Consider the following 23995-nt stretch of genomic DNA (forward strand, 5'->3'; position numbering starts at 1 on the left):
TGACATGAATTCTTTGGTGCCTTACATTTAGGTTCATCCCGAATTTTTCTTATAATCAAATGGATCACGAAATGGCTCTGTGTCTCCTTAAAAAATATGTGCAATAATGAATGGCTCAGGCACTTGCCTTGAAACAATTATAATTATATTTAAATTTAGGCTTATTGTATTAATCGGTACTAATATTGCACAGTATTATTATGAAGTGGTAATTCCAATTGTATATAGACAAGTTAGGATTTATGAATGTATTTGACATTTTATTTCGAACAGAGCGTTCGTGAAGTATGTTTTTCCTTTATGTCTATGAACCGTGACCTGTATTTCTAGGGGAATTTGGGCACAGGTCAGTAACTTGACAAAGGCTTCGCCGAAACGCGTAGTTCTGTTTGTGTGACACAATAAAGGTATATTGTGTTGTCCTTGGCGTGCCGCTGGATTTATTTCGGAGTTACACCCGGATGTTGTCCTGTGTTTACATATTGAGGCGGAGTTGTGACCGTTGCTGGCACCGGCGTCGCGAGGGAGGAGAGCGGGGATTTCACAGCGAACTCTTGGAAACATATATATATATATATATATACACATATATATATATATATATATATATATATCCAAAAACAAAGCTGCTCCCAGCATTGAGGCGCCACACACTTCATGTTTGAATATCCTTTATTGGAGCTTTCACAGGGATGGAGCAGCGTGCAGCAAAACTTCTTCTTCAGCCTTTTAATCCATACGCGTTTCGGGAGCCATCTCCCTTGGTCACTGGCACAGGCAATATCGGAGCGCGGCAGCAATGTTCACAGCGCAGCTGCGCTGATTTTAAATGTTTCCGCCCTGTGGGCGTGGGCAGCAGGTGCATGCTGGTACCTGGAGTTCTTTTTTAGTAATGTTGCCGTGAATCTCCGTAATTTATTAAAATTCCACAGTGGGTAGTTAATACTGACACCCCATTCACAGCCCTGAAATTTCCAAGCTCCAACTGGACACGGAGTTCCTGCAACGTCTCTTCCTCTTTTACGTTGCGGACCGGCTCTTCCGCCGCGGGGCACCTCTCGGTCCGAGCAAGACCGATTTATATCCAAAAACAAAGCTGCTCCCAGCATTGAGGCGCCACACACTTCATGTTTGAATATCCTTTATTGGAGCTTTCACAGGGATGGAGCAGCGTGCAGCAAAACTTCTTCTTCAGCCTTTTAATCCATACGCGTTTCGGGAGCCATCTCCCTTGGTCACTGGCACAGGCAATATCGGAGCGCGGCAGCAATGTTCACAGCGCAGCTGCGCTGATTTTAAATGTTTCCGCCCTGTGGGCGTGGGCAGCAGGTGCATGCTGGTACCTGGAGTTCTTTTTTAGTAATGTTGCCGTGAATCTCCGTAATTTATTAAAATTCCACAGTGGGTAGTTAATACTGACACCCCATTCACAGCCCTGAAATTTCCAAGCTCCAACTGGACACGGAGTTCCTGCAACGTCTCTTCCTCTTTTACGTTGCGGACCGGCTCTTCCGCCGCGGGGCACCTCTCGGTCCGAGCAAGACCGATTTATATCCAAAAACAAAGCTGCTCCCAGCATTGAGGCGCCACACACTTCATGTTTGAATATCCTTTATTGGAGCTTTCACAGGGATGGAGCAGCGTGCAGCAAAACTTCTTCTTCAGCCTTTTAATCCATACGCGTTTCGGGAGCCATCTCCCTTGGTCACTGGCACAGGCAATATCGGAGCGCGGCAGCAATGTTCACAGCGCAGCTGCGCTGATTTTAAATGTTTCCGCCCTGTGGGCGTGGGCAGCAGGTGCATGCTGGTACCTGGAGTTCTTTTTTAGTAATGTTGCCGTGAATCTCCGTAATTTATTAAAATTCCACAGTGGGTAGTTAATACTGACACCCCATTCACAGCCCTGAAATTTCCAAGCTCCAACTGGACACGGAGTTCCTGCAACGTCTCTTCCTCTTTTACGTTGCGGACCGGCTCTTCCGCCGCGGGGCACCTCTCGGTCCGAGCAAGACCGATTTATATCCAAAAACAAAGCTGCTCCCAGCATTGAGGCGCCACACACTTCATGTTTGAATATCCTTTATTGGAGCTTTCACAGGGATGGAGCAGCGTGCAGCAAAACTTCTTCTTCAGCCTTTTAATCCATACGCGTTTCGGGAGCCATCTCCCTTGGTCACTGGCACAGGCAATATCGGAGCGCGGCAGCAATGTTCACAGCGCAGCTGCGCTGATTTTAAATGTTTCCGCCCTGTGGGCGTGGGCAGCAGGTGCATGCTGGTACCTGGAGTTCTTTTTTAGTAATGTTGCCGTGAATCTCCGTAATTTATTAAAATTCCACAGTGGGTAGTTAATACTGACACCCCATTCACAGCCCTGAAATTTCCAAGCTCCAACTGGACACGGAGTTCCTGCAACGTCTCTTCCTCTTTTACGTTGCGGACCGGCTATTCCGCCGCGGGGCACCTCTCGGTCCGAGCAAGACCGATTTATATCCAAAAACAAAGCTGCTCCCAGCATTGAGGCGCCACACACTTCATGTTTGAATATCCTTTATTGGAGCTTTCACAGGGATGGAGCAGCGTGCAGCAAAACTTCTTCTTCAGCCTTTTAATCCATACGCGTTTCGGGAGCCATCTCCCTTGGTCACTGGCACAGGCAATATCGGAGCGCGGCAGCAATGTTCACAGCGCAGCTGCGCTGATTTTAAATGTTTCCGCCCTGTGGGATATATATATATATATATATACACATATATATATATATACACATACATACATACATACATACATACTGGTACATTCTAAAAGCCCATAGCACCGTAGGCCTAGAAGCAGACCCTGTTCGGCTATCTGCACAGGTACGTGCACACATCCGCACCCACAGACTGTTGCATCCCTGTTGACATGCACACATGCTTATCTGTACATCGCTGGCTATGTGTTCGCAGGGGTTCGGAAGGAGGAAGTTGCCACCAGCTTTGGATAGCGGGAGGGCACCTCGACCGCCGCAGAAGTGGAAGTGGCAGGAATGTGCACGGACGGTGGAATGTGCAGCAAGGCTGGGAGGTGGAGAATCCGTGGCGAGCACGGATGATGCACCACGAAGACCCAACCCCGGGGTGTCAGCGCCCTTCAACTAGCGACTATCGCGGGCCTAGGATGTGGCCATGAGAGTTCGAAGAACGGCCATTTTATCCTCCAGGCTGAAGGGCCGCAGGTGTGTTGAACACGCACCTATAGATGTGGACAAGGCGAAGGGGCTGCCAAGGGCGAGAGGAGGGCAGCAGGGCCCCCTCTGTGCCACGGACATTTCAGAAAGATTCCATTCTCGGAGACGACGGGACGGCCCCAGCAACACCAGGAGTGCTGAAAAATGCTAACGCTCACAGAGCAAAAGGGTCAGCTGCCGGGACCTCTGACCCAGTCCCGCCCTCGCCCTGGTCGGAGAGTAGGGAAGGAGGCAGCCCAGCCCAAGAAGACATCCACATGGGGCAGAGGGGCCGAGAAGCCGAGCGCAGAAGGAAGGGAGAAATGTGTTAATAGGAGAAGCTGCATACCTTCACGGAACGGAAAGACACTGGAAGTCACAGACAGACAACGGACGGAGAACGAGAGCGGCAACAAAATAGAACGTGCAACAATCAACAGACGAGACTGTCCACGAAGAAAGTATGAAACGGGAAGGCTTGTGGAGACAAAAGGAAATCGGAAAGACCCTTTGCATTTGGGAACTAATTGGAGGAAAAAAACGGAAAGACGCAATTGCGTGAAAAACCAGAACCAGGCAAATCTACAAGGAGAAAAGAATCAACAGAAGCAAATGAAAGAGACAAATTACACGAAGTAAAGAACATGGAACCTGTGGGAGCAAATGAAAGAGACGACAAACTACAAGAGTGAAAATGTGTATCACACCAACCCATGTTATGCAAGCGGGCACTCGCGCTGCAAATTAAAACAAGCCCGGGAGTTGTGTGAGCGCGCTTAATGAGCATGACGAGGAAAGCCATATGGCACCTCGGCTCGTAAGCGCGCGCCCGCGCACATGCACGCAAGCTGAAGGCGGGCCATGGTAGCATTTATTGAAGCCCTTACTAAAAGTCTCGCCAGACCAGCGTAAGAGCTGGGTCAGGCGAGACCTAAAAAACAAAAGGCAACAAGCATTGGCATAGCCAATAGGTCTCGCTTTTGGGACCTTATAAGTATTTAGTTATGCAGCACAATATCCTTGGTGCAATAACATCAACTGTTGCATGGCTAAAAACTTACAAGGTCCCAAAGGCGAGACCTATTGGCTATGCCAATGCTTGTTTTTAGAGGCCTGGCGTGCAGTTTTAAATGTAGGCTGGTTAGAAAGGTGTCAACCCGAGGGGCAAGGTCTAGCGAGAAATAAGATAGGAAGAGAGGTGAGTTATAATGAGATAGCACAAATAGAAAGGTGAAGCACAGAATGACAGGTCAGGTAAACAAAGTAGCGAGGCAGGTAGAGCCGGCGGGATGAAAAATAGAAAGATATGAGAAGTAGGGAAAAAGAGGTGCAGATGAGGTAGAGAGATGAGGCTAATACAGAGGAACTGCGAGGGAGAAGTAGAGAATGGTGAAATAGGGAGAGACAGAGGTAAGAAATATGTATTAAACGAGCAAGACATTGGAAGCAGAGAGAGTGAACGGAAACAGTGAAGGAGATAGAAAGAGATGAAAGCAAAGGGAGTGATAGATGGAGTGGAACAGGTAGGGAGAGCATTGTAGAGAGAAAGAAATAAAAGAATGGGAAAGGCGAGGGAAAGAGGACATCAATAAAAAGAGACATAGAAGGCCAATAGGTGATGTAAATTGAGAGTCTAGTTAGTATATGAGAGGTGGGGGAAGAGAGATGAGGCAGTGAGATGTGAGGCAGAGAGAGAAATGAAAGAGAATGGTGAGGTAGAAAGAGTCATGCACGAGGTAGAGAAAGGTAAGGTATAGATGGCAAAAATGATAGAAAGGGTAAGATAAAGAGATGAAATTAAGAGGGAGGTGAAGTAAATGGAAGAGAAGTGAAGGGGGATGAGATGCAAACAGAGCAGCAAGATGCAGAAAGAAGAGAAAGGAGAGAGAGAAAGGAGAGAGAGAGAGAGAGAGCGAGAAAGGAGAGCGAGAAAGGAGATAGAGAAAGGAGAGAGAGAGAGAGAGAAAGAGAGAGAGAGAGAGAAAGGAGAAAGGAGAAAGAGAGAGAGAGAGAGAGAGAGAAAGGAGAGAGAGAGAGAGAGAGAGAGAGAGAGAGAGAGAGAGAGAGAGAGAGAAAGAAAGGAGAGAGAGAGAAAGGAGACAGAGGGAGAGAGAAAGGAGACAGAGGGAGAGAGAAAGGAGACAGAGAAAGAGAGAAAGAGAGAAAGAGAGAAAGAGAGAAAGAGAGAGAGACCAAGAGCTGACCGAGAGGTGACCGAGAGGTGACCGAGAGCTGACCGAGAGCTGACCGAGAGCTGACCGAGAGCTGACCGAGAGCTGACCGAGAGCTAGAGTTAGGATCGAAGAGAGGTGGCAAGTTGAGGTCATGAGAGGTAAGTGCTGTGGGGCACTGAGGTTTATTGAAAGAGAGGTGTGACGTACAGAGAGGGAAGACAAGGACTGGAGAAAGTGTCCACACTGAACTAGAGGTTGGTGATCACCCTAAATATATTTATTAAAATAAAGCATTAAGAGAGTGCACTTTTACGGATTTCAGAGTGTGCACCATCTTGCATTGAAGATGACAAAAGAAGCCATTTTGGCACAATAAACACATCCAGCATGCAACATTTAGAATAATGATAATGGAGCAGATTAAGAAATGTGCTTAGGCAGAGGATGAAAAGTACACTACTAATAGGGTGGCTACAGCACCGCAGGTCACAACAGACACTATATCCAGTCCTGAACTATTCGCCTACAAACCACTGAATTTTAGGTGTGTTAGTGTAATTAGGTCAGTGGAAGATTAACAAGACTACAATACCCATAATACATTAGCCTACCACACAAAAGTCCGGGAGTGGAAATAGTGTCTCTGGAGGGAGGTGGTCACCGTACATTACACTCACTTTTACCAGCTGCTCTTAGCAAGAGGGCATTAGAGTGTGCGGCTAAATCAGGGTGCGGGCTGGGCTCTGGGTACTTGAGAGAGTTTCAGACGTGAGGACAGGCTTTCCTGTGGCTGATACGACTGGTTCCATGCTCCACTTACTCTTTAGTGGATGATCCAATGCCCGATTAACCTCACTCAATTATCGCATCCCGCCACTCAACCAGGATGCCCACCGATTTAGAGCAAACAGCTGTGCAGAAACAGCTGTGCTCAATAATTAAGGTATAGTGTGCACAACTTGCCAATTAAAACCAGCACCATAATGTACCTTCTTAATAATTTACAATGCATTGTCAAACAGAAAATATAGAAGGATCTAAACTACAGCCAATAAACGCAGCTGCCAACGTATTAAGTGCTTATGTTTAATTTACAAACTACGTCCTGATACAAAACGAATCTGGGAGAAGACAGAATGTTAAGTATACCCTAAAATAGGTGCCCGGAGAATTATCAAAATGCAAACACTTATATCGCAAAACACATGCCCACTAAGAGGTTCGAACTCACAACCTTCAGATTATTAGACCGAAGCTCTGCCTTTAGGCTAAGAAGGTTCAATGAAGAATTGAAACACACGTTTTTCAATCAGAGTGCCATGTATTCAAGTTTCCTTCTTCAGTGAGAATACAGCACACAAAAACTTCACTTGATGTGCTGCAACAGTTGTGTGAATAAAAACTTTTGCACCGATTCATGGTGCTGTTGGTGCTAGCTGAGGCAGTGGAACACTTGATGAGCTCTTTGAGAAAAATGACATGTCCTCCGCTGGGTCGGTTAATTCTGTCCTGTCTTATAACATTGTGCCTGGGGAATAGGTGTGGTAATGTCGATGGAATCAGCCAGGTTTCTGTGAGGAAGAGCAGTTTCAATGTGTGGTGGTGCAGCAGGTCCCATATTTCAGTAGCGTGTTTATTGAGGAAGATGTTGTTGAGGAGAAGGCAGAACAGAGAGGGGTAGGGAGAGGTGTGTAGGTGTGTGTGGCAGAGGGAGAGGTGAGTGTTGTGTGCGGTGCATGTGAGGGTGGTGTGAAGGTGTGGGAAGGTGCAGGATAAGTGTCAGGTGGAACAGGGGAAGGCAACTTCGCAGTCGACTACCGAGGCGTAGCAACAGCATTGGAAGGTGCATTCAAGGTTCAGGGTGAGTAGAGGGAAGCAGAGACGAAGCAGTGATGGGAGTGAAAGCAAGGGGTCTGGCGCTGGGCACGGGAGGGGCGCATATGGGCTGTGCATCCAAGCTGCGGCGGACATGAATTAGGAGCGGGGGTCTCTGGGGCAATGGGTTGGGCTAAGTAACTGGCGGGAACCGAGAAGGGAGTGCGGCGTGGGAGAGGAAGCAGGGAAGGTCGCAAATTCAGGAAAAGGGCAGAAAGAAGAGCAAAAGAGTGATAAAAAGGAAGAAGAGGAGTTAAGGTAGCAAATTAAGTTCGAAACTCTAATAGAAGAGCTTAGATTAAAGAAGCCAAAAGCAGCAAGGATTGAGTGAAAAGGGCAGAGAAAAAATTTAAAGAATGAAAGGCAAAAGCACAGAAGATCAGCGAAGAATGAATGCGAAAGAGTGGCAGATGCCCAGCAGATCGGCACAGAATCAGTGTAAAAGTTCAAAAAGCAGCAAAGAAAGATTGCGGAATAATGAAAAAAGCACATGAAAGTGGCAAAAAGAGAATGAGAAACGCACAGAAAAGCAGCAAAAAAGGAATAAGAAGGAAGGAGTAATGCACAGTGAAGTAGCAAAGAAAGACTGAGAAATGCACATAAAAGTGACAAGTAATGAAAGAATGAGCGATGCACAGAAAACAGCAAGGAAAGGGTGAGAAGTGTTCAAACAAGCAAATGGTGCGCGCGAAAGTGATCGCGAGCAAGAATTTCGGCCGCGACCGGGAGTTGTGTGCGTGCCTGCGCACAAAAAGTAAATAAAACAAGGCGGAGAGAGGCACACAAGGCTCAATGAGCCTTGACAGAAACACACATGGCGGCTGCACGCGTGAACGCAAGCTTGAGGCCAGCAAAAGCCTCTGGTGGCAATTTTAAAAGCCACTTACTAAATGTCTTGAAGAGACAGCGCATGCGCTGACTCGGCGAGACCTAAAAAGTGAGGGGAGAAATGTTTATCTGGGTCAACATATTGTCCGACCCCAACAAAGCGCTATGTATTTTTGTCACTACAAGCACAGTACATAGTCATCCAAAGTATCCTTATTCAGAGGCTCAAAGTTGTGGCTGAAGATCAAGCAGTCACTGTTTCTAAAAGAGATTCATTGGCTCCCCACTAATCTGAGGACCCGAGGAAGTTCATTGGGAGATTGTGGTTTGTCAAGTCTACTACTAAGTGTTCATTCGTTGATGGCCAAAGCTGCTCCCCAATTACATTTGAGATCCGCCTTCTTCAGTCTTGTGCCGGGCCTCACTTCAGGAGGTAAGGAGGTTGATCCTTTCCCGTACAACCTTTTGCAAACGCTTTAAAGACTTAATCCTTTGTATTTGAATTCTGCTGCGTGGTGATTACTAATACGCTTTTATTCAGGAAAGGTGCTTACTTTGTATTCATCAAGTCATGGACTCCACTCGTGATATATGCAAACTAAAAATATTTCTTATTTTAAAAACCAGCTAGATACATAATTGAATATTCAAAGCTTATACAAAGCCTATAGAAAGCCTAGTGCAAGTCTTTAGAAAGCACAGACCCCCTGATCGTGCTTTAGACAAAGGGAAAATATCTTTATTGTGAAGAAAATTATATATTAAAAATATGAAACTGAAATATCCAACCTGAACATGTCACTATTCGCTCAGCTAATTCTTAGCGAAAGCACATGTGGCAGCATGTGCAACTGGGAATATGTTGGAATAGATTTCCGTAAAATTGGGGCAACTATACTTACCAATGTTTGACCATTCTTCCTGAAAATGGTTCAGTAAAGTTCCTTGGGGAATGTTGACGGACAGCAAATTTTTCATGCCACAAGCATATTTACCTTTCAGTGCCTTTGCCACGTAACTGCCTGTGAGCTTCTTGTTAATGTTGTAATGAAAGACGAACTCCTGTCCTAAATACAGCTTTCTTGAGGAGAGCGGATTTTCTACGAAAATTCATCTTTTCTTTGCAGTCCATTCATATCTCCTTATAAGTATCTCATTCTCTTCCAACAAGAAACATACCCACGAAATGTTGCCGTCACCACTGAGTGATGTTTTCTGGTGGTTTGTGAAAAACGCAAGGCCTTACAATGAAGGCAAATGTTCAATTTTAGTCTTGAAAGATCACAAAGCATTGTGATACATGAATACAGAACAGGCAGAATATGGAGACAATTGTCATGTGCACAATTTGACCAGTCTCTGCCACGACTACAGCTCCTTCAAAGCTGCCACTAGCCTCTAGTTCCTATAACTCTCAGTCTTGTACACTCATTCAGTTTGGAGTAAATAAACCATCTATGCATTGTCATGATGCTACCATATACTTTTCACTTCATAATAACTGTCTGGACTGGCTCTAAGGGTTATTCAATATTTCTAAAGAATTTTTATACCCATCCCATGATCTGTGCTTTTCCACAACTTTGACCTGGGGTTTGCTTGAAAGTTCCTGGGACTCATGGCAGAGTATTTGTTTTGAAACAACCTCACCAGATGAGGAAACCTACAAGGCTCCGTATCCTGCAAGCTGTAGGATATCTAGTGCAAGAGGAAGCATCTACACTGTCCATTAGGCGGAACAATATGGACTCACCATACCAAGGAGGTCCCCACCTGTAGAAGTGAAGCTGGGCATGCCGTGGATCAGTGCCAATGGCAGCCTTCAGTGGATATGTATGTGCAACTTGGCACTGTGTGTTGGGCACTGTACCAGCTGTGCCATGGCCAACTGAGGACAAAGGCTGCAGTTGTGATCCTGCTGGGCCTGGCAAAGCCTCCAGAGTCCATAGGAGGACGCGAGGAGTATGGCCGGATGGGTGCAGAGGTTGCACCCCCATATTGGATAAGGAAATGGCAATTGTATCTGGAGCTGCAGACCGCATAGGCGCCAATACTGGAAGGATGATATCTGGCAATAAAACAGAGGGCCTAAATAGCATACTACCCCCAGAATGCACCAGAGAGTGGGGGAGGTGTGCTTATGTCCTCTTGCAGTGAACACCTGCAAAGCTAAGCCAATTTGTGGTCATTCCTCCCTCCCGGCTATAAGCTGCCCTATTGGACATGGGACCACTGGCAACTAAACATGCTCTTTTCCATGGTCCTTCATTGCCATATTTCTGAACTTTGTATATAGAGACCAAATCCTGAAAATGGCCAGCGAGGCTCCCCTGGAATATTAAGGTGCCATGATATCCTTCTTTCCAGATTGCACACGGTCAGTTCAGGAAGCGACAAAGGCCTTTGCCTAGACTAAGAAGGACATACATGAGGCTGCGATAGACTGCCATTTTGTACACTACTAAACTTAAAGTTAACTTCGAAGGTCGTGCGCACACCTTACAAAAAAGACAACACTCTCAAATTCTGCAAAAAATGTGTGTAAAAGACAACACCATTCCACAGTCTTAAACTCTCACGGGGCTCTCAATCAAACACTAGTGATGCAAGACGATGTATATGCTGCCTAATTGATATATAGGCCCTTTCATGTTAGCTATCCAATACAAAGCTCGGTTTTAAATGGTTAGAATGCTGGATTTCACCATTTTCATTCAATGCAGAGACTGCACAGCCAAATAATTTAATGGAATAAGTGGTGGGGGGCGTTCTTTGAAGGTTTACTGCTGTTGCTTTGTTTCACTTAGTGCAATCACCTTTAATCTGAATCTCTGCGCAGACACAAATAGTTGCGAGCCTTAGCATTATGCGCCCTTGCCGGATATAGGCTAAATGAGGACCAAGCATCATACATTCACGTCTGTAAACTGGAACGTTTGTGGGCAGAATGACTGGAAAAAAGTAAGACTGATGTTAGCCTATTTGGATAGAATCCATGCAGATGTAGTCGTGTTGCAAGGGATGCACCTGGACCCTCAGCGATTCATTGCTTCATTCAGTTCATTTGCCAGGAGGCTTGCAATTTTAATAAGAACATCAGATGACTTTCATATGAGAAGTCGCATTTGGATCCTCGCCTTACAAGATCTTTTGGCTTTGTCAATTTAATTTTTTTTATTTGTTATGGTATGTCCTGTCATTTGATAGTATGGTGCGGTATTGTATGGTATGGTTTGTCATTGTATGGAATGATATGGTATGCTCCGTCATTGTATAGTATGGTATGGCCTGTCATTGTATGGTATGGCATGTTATGGTATGGCCAGCCATTGTATAGTATGGTATGGCCTGCCATGGTATGGAATTAAATGGTACAGGGTGTTACTGTAAAGTATGGTTTAGCTTGCCATTGTATAGTATGGTATGTGACCTATCATTGTATATATAATATGGTATGGCGTGTAATTATGCAATATGGTATGGCAAGGTATGGCAATGTATAGTATGGTATGGCCTGTCATTGTATACTATGGTATGGTAAGGACTGTCATTGTAGAATATGGTATGGCCTTTGTTTGTTGGTATGGCCATTCACTGTATAGTATGGTGAGTCATTGAATAGTTTGGTACGGCCTGTCTATCTATAGTATAGGATTATATGGTATGGCCTGTCATTGAATGACACGGTCTGTCGCTTTATAGAACGGTATGGTATGCTATGGAATATTATGGCCGGTCACTACATGCTATGGTATGGTTTGCTATGGTATTTCCTATCATGATATGGTATGACCTCCCATTCTATAGTACAATATAATGCAATGCCCTCTCTGCGCCTTATACTGCGGGAAATGCTAAAGAGGGGTGTTAAGGTCAATACTTAAAGGCCGGCTGTGCTCGGAAACACCTTTCTCTGCACCAACAAGTTCCCCCCCTCTGCAATTCATACTGCGGAAGATACAAACCAGGAGTGTGGGGACTTCTAGGCATCCGCGCTGTGATCAGAAACACCTCGCTTTGCACCTGATATTGCAGGAGATGCTAAGGAGGATTGTGGAGGCTTCTAGGCATAAGGGCTGTGCTCATAAACCCCTTGCTCCGCCATCAACAGTAAGCTGGCACTTCTGCACTTTATCTGGCGGGATATGCTGAAAAGAGGAGTGCGTGTGTGGAAGGGCGTTTAGGTGCAATGGCTGTGCAATAAACAGCAATCTGTTCCTCTGCGCCCTAAACTGTCATTAAAAGGATTAGTTGTTAACAGAAATTGAATTGCACTATGCAAAGTTTTTTTATTTAAAATATTTCACGCCCTCTCATCCCTAGGCCAGAGCCCTATGAATGGGACACAATCACCAACATCCCAAAAGACGATACCTCAGGATAGGCTGGGTGATGTTAGAATACGTAGATGGGGCCCAAAGATAAACAAATTCTTTGTGGGTGAAGCCAAAAACCTGAAGATTATTAAGTCAATCCCTATTTCACGCCATTAAGAAATGCAATAAGGCGGAAGCCCTGGTGAAGGCCTCGCCCCACTAAATTAAAACGTGTAAATGAGCAGCAGCTGGCACCCATTGCCCTGGTACTTTTTAACTCAGCACACAAAAGAGAAATAGTGGCATGGTCACAGAGCAAGATTGTAACTTGGAGCTTGGGGATCGCAGGGGATGGGATAGAAGGAGAATACAAGGGAGGCAGTAGAATAAAACATGCACTCTCATGGAGTGGTTGAGGAAAAAGAATGAACAAGCATTTGTAATGCAATAGGTATCACATCAGTTAAATTTAGAGCTATTGGGGTTGCAAATGAGAATGTTTGTTGGAATTGTTTTTTCTCAAATATATCCTAGCAGTAGCATAACTACTAAAAGAAAATGCATGAAGCAAGGAAAGGGTACACTACCTTCGCCTGTTACTAGGTGTCCTTCTGGACCTCTATTAGCCATATACAGTACTACAACCTGCAATGAAGAAAACAACTCATTCCCAAGACAGGGTCCAGGCCCGTCTTATTTTTTCCGCAAGCAACAGGGCACGCCGACACACACAGGAAGCACAGCAAAGCTTAGTCTGCTGATGCGGTTGATATCTTGCTCAAACTTGCTGAATTCGATGATGCACACACTGAAATTGCGGAGTGCAGGACGGAGGAAGATTTGACACTACGCAGGCCCAAGAAAAGACTCCAGAAAGCCATTCACCCAACGCTGCGCTTTAGCTTCAGATGTTTAAAGGTAAAGCATGGTGTCCGCGATTGGTACAAAAGCAAAAAAAGGGAGGGCCAAAAAATGTGGTGGCAGTCTGCGTTTAAAAAAGATGTATTTACTTATTTAGCAATGGTGGCACGCTGCCCTTTTACTTCAAATGTTTAAAGCTGAAGTGCGGGGTGCCGCGACTGCTATATAATGAAATAAATAGACAAAAACTTTTGTGTGGCCGCCGTATTGTTTCTATTTATTTACATTTGTAGCAATTGTGGCACGCAGTGCTTTAGCTTAAGATGTTTAAAACGAAAGTGCGGTATGTCACCATTGGTACAAAAGTAAATGAATGGAAAATAAATGAGGTGGCCACCAGTACAGCATGTCGTACCTGCTTCAGCAAAGCAAACTAAATAGTGCTCACTAACGGTTAGTGAAACCGCGAGAGTAAGGACACATGTAAGAGGGGCTGTCCTCAAGGGAGGTAACACAAGAGAGGGAGGTACTCAGGAGGGACTGCTAAACCTATGCTGGAATCAAAAGCTATCATTTTCAAAGGACAGTAAGAGAAGCTAATTTAAAAGATGGGTGAAAATTTGGCAGAGCTTTAAGTCTTTACCGGACTACAGCATGTCTCGAAAAGACAGCGCAAGCGCTGCCTAGGCGAGACCTAAACAAGTACCTCAATCCATGGCAAGCAGTAAAAGGACACGAATCCAGCTATTAATCAGTACTTGGTCCATGCTCCATTGAAGGACGCGGACGAAAGTGAAACAGACGTACTGGAAAATGAGAAGTAAGGAAATCAGAGTGACCATGAGCCAACCAATGTTAAGTACTGGGTGGGCTAAAAGCCCTGTTCTAGAGTTTTGTTTTTGTATAAACAAAAGATCGTCTCAAGAAACAGCGCATGGCCTGTCTCAGGCGAGACGTAAAAAAATGGTCGGAGGGGGGAATTTCCAACAAGCACTTTACTTTCAAGAATGGCCATCTAATGATGCATGACTGGCAAGTAAAGTAATGTCATAAATAAGTGACTGCAGAAGAAGCAGCTGACTGGCAAGATGGAAAGTGAGAAAATTGCAAAGAGGTGCAGGTCAATACAAATAATGAAGTAGATGAAACAGGATATTGGTCTATAACTGATCTGGTACCAGACTGTGCATACAATATGTTAGGAATGCTAGAGTGTGTACTGTGATTGCCAAAGGCATCACATAGGAACTAGGGATGTAAAATGAAGGACTGTGTGAAGGTCGTCGTGTGTGTGATAGTTTGTATGGGGCAGCTGCTAATCTGCTCACCACCACAACCGCTTCACCTCCTGACAGTTTTTAGGTCTCGCCTGCGACAGTGCATGCCGTCACGCTTGTAAGAGATATTGTATACAACAAAGGACTTGCAGATCGCCCATTACTTAACATTTGTTGGCTTCATTGTCATTCTTATTTACTGCCTTCTATTTGGCCAGCACCTGCTGAACTTCACTTCATCTTCTTTTGGCTGGAGCATGGACCAAGTACTGATTACTTTAGCTTGATTTCTGCCCTTCCGCTGATTGCGCTATGACTAAGGTACTACTACCAATTTTCTTCTTCGCTGGTGTCATTGTTGAACCTCTTGCCATTTGTATCTGTGTTTAACAATGCTACAAGCACTTCAAATAAGCCCTTTTCTCCTTTAAAATGGGCGTCTATAGTGACAACATATGTTATATGCTTTTGTTGTGACAATGGTTATAATTTGCTTCCAAATGTATTTTCACTAATAGATGGACATGGGCGCAATCGCTTTCTATATGGGGGGGCACCAGTCTCTGGCTAAGAGAAGCATCATGCTTTGTTTTAAGTGTTAAAAACATGAGCAGCAGTAAGCCACCTTGTAATGGGCTATCACTGATAAATGTTGTCATTTATATTCTGACTAGGAGTGAGTGTCAAAAGGGGTAACCGAGCTTACCTGCAATGTTTAAATATGTATAGACATATTTAAACATTGCCAAGTTAGCAGAATAATGGTGAAAGAATTGAGGGGGTGGGGCCGAGGATTATTTAATGCTCTGCAGCATGGGCATTGTCGACTTTGGCAATGAGTTGTAGCCATGCTGTATAGCAGCGTGGCAGTGCAGCATTGCAAGAAATAATAATAATAATAAAAAACTGAATATGCTGCATCCAGGGCTAATGCACTTTATGCCCGCTTTAAAAACAATAAAAAGCACATTAGCCCTGGCTGCGTCACAACGCTTTTTAAAATTAGTTTTAGCAACAAAGCAAGCCATCCGAGCTGCTGTACAGCATGGTTACAAAACTTTGCCAAAGCCAATAGTTCTCACAGGCGAGGCCTATTAGCTTTGCCAATGCTCGTTAGACTTCTAATTAAGGAATATCCCAGCAAGGTTCTATGTAAATCACAGTCTCAAGAACATATACATCTCCTGCCATCATTACCTGTACGTCTGGGTGCTTATTAAAGAATCTATGAGCACTAGGAAATCTTTCTTAAAACATACTCTTATTGGTAGGACTCACAAAACCTTTGACGTTTACTGGATTTCTGGCACTTAAATTCGGGACTTGTATAGCTGGAAGGTATTAATAGTTCATCATCACTTTTCATTTTTGCTTTCAATTCAGTACATTCTGCCCCTTCCAAGGAAGCAAAGGCGTTCATAACCATTATTAATGAAGGAGAATATTAATGGCATAGAGCCCCAAATGTTCCAGAAGCTACTACAGACCCATCTGTCTCTGGGTATGTCACCAGAACTCCACCGCAAGAATCTCATCCTACACACACATTGGGACCTAAATAGTATTTACAAAAACAATGCCCCCTTTGGCATAATAGGACATCAAAACCCAGTAGGGGATATTGTTGCCTATTGCCTCACTAGCTATTATTTATAAAAGAAACTTAAAGGGCAATATTTTTGTGAGCAATTTTTAAGACACACTATTCATGCAAAGCGATATTTCCGACTACAATATTCTGACATCTAAGTTGCTGTACCTTTGCAATGAAGGGGTTACTCAAACAGCCCCAAGCAGTAGACTTCTATGGGTCATGCTGCTTATTTGGGATGTACTAAATCCCATTCTAAATCTGATAGTTGGCTGCAGTGACCGGCGAGGTGTGTGCATCAACCATTCAAGCTATTGGCAAGTACAGAAAAATAGGGCGAAAAAGAAATCGGAGCATGCTGGAGGACCACTTATACCACAGTCATAATGCTATAAACAAACATCAAATGGGCTGCAGAAAAGCATTATATCCTCACAAAAATGTACTCATCCAGTATGAAACCTTGTTTACACTTTTGGTATATTTTATTGTAACTGGTTCAGAATTTGATGCTGCATTTTTTATCTTGTTTTAGTGGTTTTATATTACAGTATATATTATATGTATAATGTCGCATTGTAAGATTTTAAGTAATTAAAGAATTAATAATACTCATCCAAGGACATGAAAGCTGTGCGTCAAATAAGGGCAAGAGGTAGATGTAAACAGAACCGCATGGGAGATTCATAAACCCCTTTACAAAAGGCACTTGCATTTGTGAAAAGAAAACCTTCTTATGACATTGCTTCAGGACGTGATTATGGCATTGCAGAAATAACATTAGACAGTAATGGGATACCAAAGGCAACTTAGGCAAGACCCCAAGGTATGATTTGTGACTTCTCTGATAAACTCGTATGTAGGGACTTAAGCGGGTATTAGAAGAACGGACAATAAAAGGCACGAAGCACAAACAGAAGCATTACTGAAACAGAGCTACCTACAAACAGTACCTGAACATGGGGGGCATTTAACAAAGCATTGAGCTCCTGTCCATCCTTCCGGTGGCTTGATTTCAAAACATTCTGCACCTGAAAAGGATCAACAGGCAGGATTTAGAAGTACTTTTTCAACCCACAACTTGTATTAACATGCAATAAACCTGTGTTGTGCCGTATGCGGCGGTGTAATATGCCAGTTTGGAACTATCATATTTCATTCTCTGCTCCCCAAAAGCCTTGGAGATGGTACTCATGAGTTACACGTGTACTCACATCCCAGAGAAACAACTATGCTCACCTACATGTGAAGACACAGCAGTTTGTCCAGTTCCCTTTTCTATTCAAGAAGCTAAAAATACTCCATATTCTAGTATTGTCACCACCTGTCTCTTACCATTCTTATTTAAATGTAATTTCCCTGCTGCACCACTCACTTTTAGGTCTGGCTCGCCAGCACAGCTGTCTCGTGGACCTATTGTCATAATTTCTTTACAATATACACAGAGTGGGCATTGACTTCCCTTCAGAGGATCAGTACTCTCTTTCCTCTTGCTACTGTCAACGTTCCCTCATGGAGTGCTTACATAGCAATGCACGAGGGAATGTTTAAATTTGAAAAATACACTAAATCTTGACATATTCAATTCTTATATCATGTCATTGTATACAAGACGCAATCCTTTCATGTATCTTTTTTTATCTTCTTTTTTTTTTTACTGTAGTGGCTTTTTATCATTGGTTTTGTCAGGGCTTTAAGCCATGAATATCATTGCATTTATTACCACTATCATCATCAACACCAAACCCATTACCAACACCATCATTAACACCACAACAGCATTTCTGCATGCATTTCCACTTCAAAGCCATTCCTATTGGCTTTGCCAATATTTGCTATTCATATATTTATTTGTAACATGTACTAACGTGACTAAACGTACCACAGCACAGAAGTGAAAGCAGAGGTGCAAAACATATGTTGCCAGCTAACTGAACAGCTGACTAAAGTTGACATAATGGTAAAGCTATTGGGGGGGAGAGTATGAGAGTACTGCTAGAGATTCCTTGAGGCGAAAAACACAAATTTACCTTTGTGTTTCTCTGTGATCCACAGAGACTGCTGATCTCCCAAATGAGTTTAAAGAGGCATGCTTCCGTCCCTTTAGGTCCTCCAGAGAGGCTGCTTACCAAAAAACAGTAATGATTATGGTGGTGCCCCTGGATTCCACTATTGAAGAAGAGGGTTTTGAGATGCAGTGCTGACAGATTTGAGATTCAGGAGGACAGTTGTATCCTGGTTTTCTCATACATCTGAAGAGAAGCCAAAAGGAATGGCCTCTTAGTAATTCACAAGTAAGAACTGAAATTGGGGAAATTCTACGGTCGGTCAGTATAGAACCTAAAGAAGGGATACGAATGAAAATAAAGCAATTTTAGCTCCAAGGAACAACCAAAATGTTCCTGGATAAAACAGAACAAAAAAGAGATAGGTTCTCCAGTTATTGGGATTAAATGGAATGTAAGCAGTTTAGGAATCTCCGGAAACGTCTATGTGTAGCTAGATTAGCCTTCCTACTGCCCCCCCCGCCCCCCCCAGGCCACTTCCACAATTTACAAATTTAAAAAGATTTTTATAAAGGCAGATGAGCACTAAGGGGAGTTTGTAATGGAAATATATCTTAGCTATGAATAAAGAGGCTGTCTCGTAGGCACAAATGCTGTTTGAACCGCTCCATTTGGATATGAATTAACAATATTATGATCAGTAATTAGTGTTGATACCAAGACTATTGCTACCGAGATTCATTACCAGCGATCCACAAAAATGTGAAACATTAAGTGTTACTCCCATATGTCTTCAATGTGGTCTGTAAAGTGCCAGCATTTACAATTGCCTCCTTCTCCTGTATTTTCGGTTTCAATGGGAAGAAAACTACATTTTAGTAAAGGAGAATCGAGTAACACAGGCCCTGCTTCTGTCACCAAAATGTGTACATCTTAAACACACAGAGGAAAAGAGGCATGGTGGAACGCTGGCTCTCTGCATTTCCCCAGGCCAGCTCATTTTTCAGCAGCGTTGACCACTGACTTTTATATACCATTAGTCATAATTAGCCTTGCTTCATTGCCCATTCAGAGACCTTGATCAGCAAATCATTATGCCACGTCATATTGGCATTTAAGTAGCATTAAAATCCTTTTTAAAAAGCGGCAGGATGTAGAAAAAAATATTTGTGATCCTGGTTTGCATCCCATTAAATAGTCCTGCAGCATCTTTCAGTGTACCAATTTCAATTGGGAAACCACGGTATATAGAAATGTTCTATCTAACACAATCGGACCATAACTGCTGCTTGAATCACAAATCAACATCATACCAGGGCACTGCGGTTTCCATCCTACAAGGACAAGGGCATTCCAGAGGTTCTGCTGCTGGGGAAAGTCCCAAGCAACTGAAAGCGCATTTCTTGAACACAAAGGTCTCCGAGTTCTTGGCCACAATGAGATTGAAGTGTTACATAGGTGTGATACCCACTCAAAGGCTGGCACTTTGTTCTGAGTAGATGGAGTGATGCGGGATGCCAATCCAAGGTCACAGAAGCATGAAAAGTCAAATGATTCTTGAAGGACTCGGAGGAGGTCGGGACTAGCTTGCCAAATCAATGAAAAGTATTTCACACTGGATATTGAGCTGCTTCCTCTGTATGAGAAACTACCAAAGGTCTGTTGGGCCCCTCACAGAAAGGTAAAGGCAACTACTCGGGAAGATGTTTATTTCTTACAAAAGCAGTAGATGTCAGCAATATGGACCCGACACACGAGCTCGGGGACAGCCACATGCTTCCTTATTATCGGCCAGTCCTCTTCAACGGGACAGGACAGCCATGATTTTACAGAAACCCATACCAACATTACACATTAGCAGCACATGTAGCATGGTTAATGCCAGAAAGTAGAAGATTGGAAACATGAAAATCACATCTAAGCTTATTACACACATGCTGTCGGAAGATAGGAGTAAATAAGCAGCAATGGGGTGGGGTGGGCTGAATTCTATGGATTAGTTTCAAGGTCCTTGTTAGAATGTTACTGATAAATATAGAAGGTAACTTGTTTCTGCAGCCGGTGATCCCTCCAGATGAAGCGCATGCCACAGGTGAGAGGAACGACTTAATGTAAATAAACAAGGCGTTTCTAGTCAAGATCCTGGTATCCTATGGACCGCTTCGCATATAGCTTATTATATGGCATTTGTTTTCTATGCCCTGTAAAGAAAATGGGAAGAACAGTTTCCTGCAATAAAATAAACACAGACTGGTAATGATGTAAAGAAACAAATCTTCATTCGCTGTCTGTAATTAATGTTAAGTGGCCTGCAATACTGAATATACATTTGATCATTCTCCTTATAGGTCACTCCCTTCGGCGGTGATTCTATTTCACTGCCTCCCCCTCTGGAGCGAGACAAGCTGCATCAACAGTGCAGAGAGTGCATAGATAGTTTGGGAATATCAATGTATTTAGGCCTCAAGCCTCAGATATACCCTTTACCTGAGGAGGTTTCTGCGGCGCAAAAGGCTCAACATCCCCATCTAGCACATGAGAGAACCGAACCTCAACACGCCTTACTTCTATTAAGGAATGGACAATTAAATATGTGAATACTGTCTCTATTTCATTTCGGAGACAAACGAAACAAGCATTGGCATAGCCAATAGGTCTCGCTTTTGGGACCTTCTAAGTATTTAGTTATGCAGCACAATATCCTTGGTGCAACCACATCAACTGTTGCATGGCTAAACACTTATAAGGTCCCAAAGGCGAGACCTATTGGCTATGCCAATGCTTGGTGTGGTTGTGTGTGTGGTTGGTTGTGTGTGTGTGTGTGTGGTTGTGTGTGTGTGTGTGTGGTTGTGTGTGTGTGTGTGTGTGTGTGTGTGTGTGGTTGTGTGTGTGTGTGTGTGTGTGTGTGTGTGTGTGTGTGGTTGTGTGTGTGTGTGTGGTTGTGTGTGTGTGTAGTTGTGTGTGTGTGTGGTTGTGTGGTTGTGTGTGTGTGGTTGTGTGTGTGTGGTTGTGTGTGTGTGGTTGTGTGTGTGTGTGTGGTTGTGTGTGGTTGTGAGTGCGGTTGTGAGTGCGGTTGTGGGTGCAGGTGCGGTTGTGTGTGTGGATGTGTGGTTGTGTGTGTGGTTGTGTGTGTGTGGTTGTGTGTGTGTGGGTGTGTGTGGGTGTGTGTGGGTGTGTGTGGGTGTGTGGGTGTGTGTGGGTGTGTGTGGGTGTGTGTGGGTGTGTGTGGGTGTGTGTGGGTGTGTGGGTGTGTGGGTGGTTCGGTGGGTGGGTGGTTCGGTGGGTGGGTGGTTCGGTGGGTGGGTGGTTGGGTGGGTGGTTGGGTGTGTGGTTGTGTGTGTGTGTGTGTGTGTGTGTGGTTGTGTGTGTGTGGTTGTGTGTGTGTGGTTGTGTGTGTGTGGTTGTGTGTGTGTGGTTGGGTGTGGTAGGGTGTGTAGGTGTGGTTGTGTGTGCGGTTGTGCATGTGTGGTTGTGTGTGTGGTTGTGTGTGTGGTTGTGTGTGTGGTTGTGTGTGTGGTTGTGTGTGGTTGTGTGTGTGTGTGTGTGGTTGTGTGTGTGTGTGGTTGTATGTGAGGTTGTATGTGAGGTTGTGTGTGGTTGTGTGTGTGGTTGTGTGTGGTTGTGGTTGTGTGGTTGTGTGTGTGTGTGTGTCTGTGTGTGTGTGTGTGTGGTTGTGTGTGTGTGTGTGGTTGTGGGTGTGTGTGTTTGTGTGTGTGTGTGTGGTTGTGGGTGTGTGTGGTTGTGTGTGTGATGTGTGTGGTGTTGTGTATGTGGTTGTGTGTGTGGTTGTGTGTGGTTGTGTGTGGTTGTGTGTGTGGTTGTGTGTGTAACAGTAATACTAAAAGCATCTCAATATAAAGGAACACAAACATCGAGTTGTGGGGGAGCAGCCAAACTTACCCTGCCTTGCCGCGACCTTGCCGCCACCGCCAGGAGTCACGAGGAGTTACGCGGAGCATTGCCCAGCACGCCAGCACCAGCGCCAGAGGCGGGTACACTCGTCCTCGTCGCCGCCCCGGGACTCGAACTCCCGGCTGTCCCAGCGGCGGCGCGTAGACCTGACGCAGCGTTAGCGCCAGGAGGCGTCCTTAAAACATCCCTGAAGCCGGCGGAGCGGGGGGAGCAGCCAAACTTACCCTGCCTTGCCGCGACCTTGCCGCCACCGCCAGGAGTCACGAGGAGTTACGCGGAGCATTGCCCAGCACGCCAGCACCAGCGCCAGAGGCGGGTACACTCGTCCGCGTCGCCGCCCCGGGACTCGAACTCCCGGCTGTCCCAGCGGCGGCGCGTAGACCTGAAGTAGCGTTAGCGCCAGGAGGCGTCCTTAAAACATCTCTGAAGCCGGCGGAGCGGGGGGGGGAGCAGCCAAACTTACCCTGCCTTGCCGCGACCTTGCCGCCACGAGTCACGAGGAGTTACGCGGAGCATTGCCCAGCACGCCAGCACCAGCGCCAGAGACGGGTACACTCGTCCGCGTCGCCGCCCCGGGACTCGAACTCCCGGCTGTCCCAGCGGCGGCGCGTAGACCTGACGCAGCGTTAGCGCCAGGAGGCGTCCTTAAAACATCTCTGAAGCCGGCGGAGCAGGGGGGGGAGCAGCCAAACTTACCCTGCCTTGCCGCGACCTTGCCGGCACGAGTCACGAGGAGTTACGCGGAGCATTGCCCAGCACGCCAGCACCAGCGCCAGAGGCGGGTACACTCGTCCGCTTCGCCGCCCCGGGACTCGAACTCCCGGCTGTCCCAGCAGCGGCGCGTAGACCTGACGCAGCGTTAGCGCCAGGAGGCGTCCTTAAAACATCCCTGAAGCCGGCGGAGCGGGGGGGAGCAGCCAAACTTACCCTGCCTTGCCGCGACCTTGCCGCCACCGCCAGGAGTCACGAGGAGTTACGCGGAGCATTGCCCAGCACGCCACCACCAGCGCCAGAGGCGGGTACACTCGTCCGCGTCGCCGCCCCGGGACTCGAACTCCCGGCTGTCCCAGCGGCGGCGCGTAGACCTGATGCAGCGTTAGCGCCAGGAGGCGTCCTTAAAACATCCCTGAAGCCGGCGGAGCGGGGGGGAGCAGCCAAACTTACCTTGCCTTGCCGCGACCTTGCCGCCAGGAGTCACGAGGAGTTACGCGGAGCACTGCCCAGCACGCCAGCACCAGCGCCAGAGGCGGGTACACTCGTCCGCGTCACCGCCCCGGGACTCGAACTCCCGGCTGTCCCAGCGGCGGCGCGTAGACCTGACGCAGCGTTAGCGCCAGGAGGCGTCCTTAAAACATCCCTGAAGCCCGCTTCGCGGGACGCGCCGGGAGAAGCCCGGTACAAGGGCGGGACCGTCTGTGGCCGTCCGGGGCCGGAGGAGGCCGGGCCGGGCCACCTCACTAACGTCAACTTTGTATTGTAAGTACTCATAGTATACTTTCTATTATTTAGCATCTGGCACAAATGGCTGGGAGAAGGGCCGCAAAAGCCACACCTGTTGGGATGGTTGCAGGGACACTGGATCAATTTATATCGAGGGCATCCTCTGTCTTGGAGCATGAAATTGAAATAACACAACGTCGTTTGTCCCAAGACCCGGTTTTCTTAAGAAGATCTTCTTTGGGCCCTGCTGCTCATGCACGCTCACCTGCACCAACACAACCACTTTTAGCAAGCATGGACCCATTACTAAACTTTCTTAATACCGGGCCCAGAACTGATGCTCAAGTTGAAGCCCCTCTGCAACCACATAGTGGTCAGTCCACTAACCAAACTACGGCCTCATTTGGACAGAGTCTAAATAATGACAAGGAGTCAAGACCCAAGGAAGGTGCTATTCCAAAAAAGAGGAAGGCTGATACCTCGTCACGTGGTAATAAATTGAAACA

At 45.7% G+C, this 23995-nt stretch overlaps 1 protein-coding gene across 1 annotated transcript in view; it reads right to left on the bottom strand.

The window, feature by feature from the left end:
* Nucleotides 1-23995, bottom strand: part of PALS1 (protein associated with LIN7 1, MAGUK p55 family member) — a 502940-nt gene that overhangs the window by 205672 nt on the left and 273273 nt on the right. Inside the window, exon 4 of the mRNA XM_085627208.1 lies at nucleotides 17085-17162. Within this exon, the coding sequence (XP_085483334.1) occupies nucleotides 17085-17162 (78 nt within the window). The remainder of the gene's footprint in view (nucleotides 1-17084; nucleotides 17163-23995) is intronic.

This window comes from Triturus cristatus, chromosome 9, assembly GCF_964204655.1.
Source record: "Triturus cristatus chromosome 9, aTriCri1.1, whole genome shotgun sequence".
NCBI lineage: Eukaryota > Metazoa > Chordata > Amphibia > Caudata > Salamandridae > Triturus > Triturus cristatus.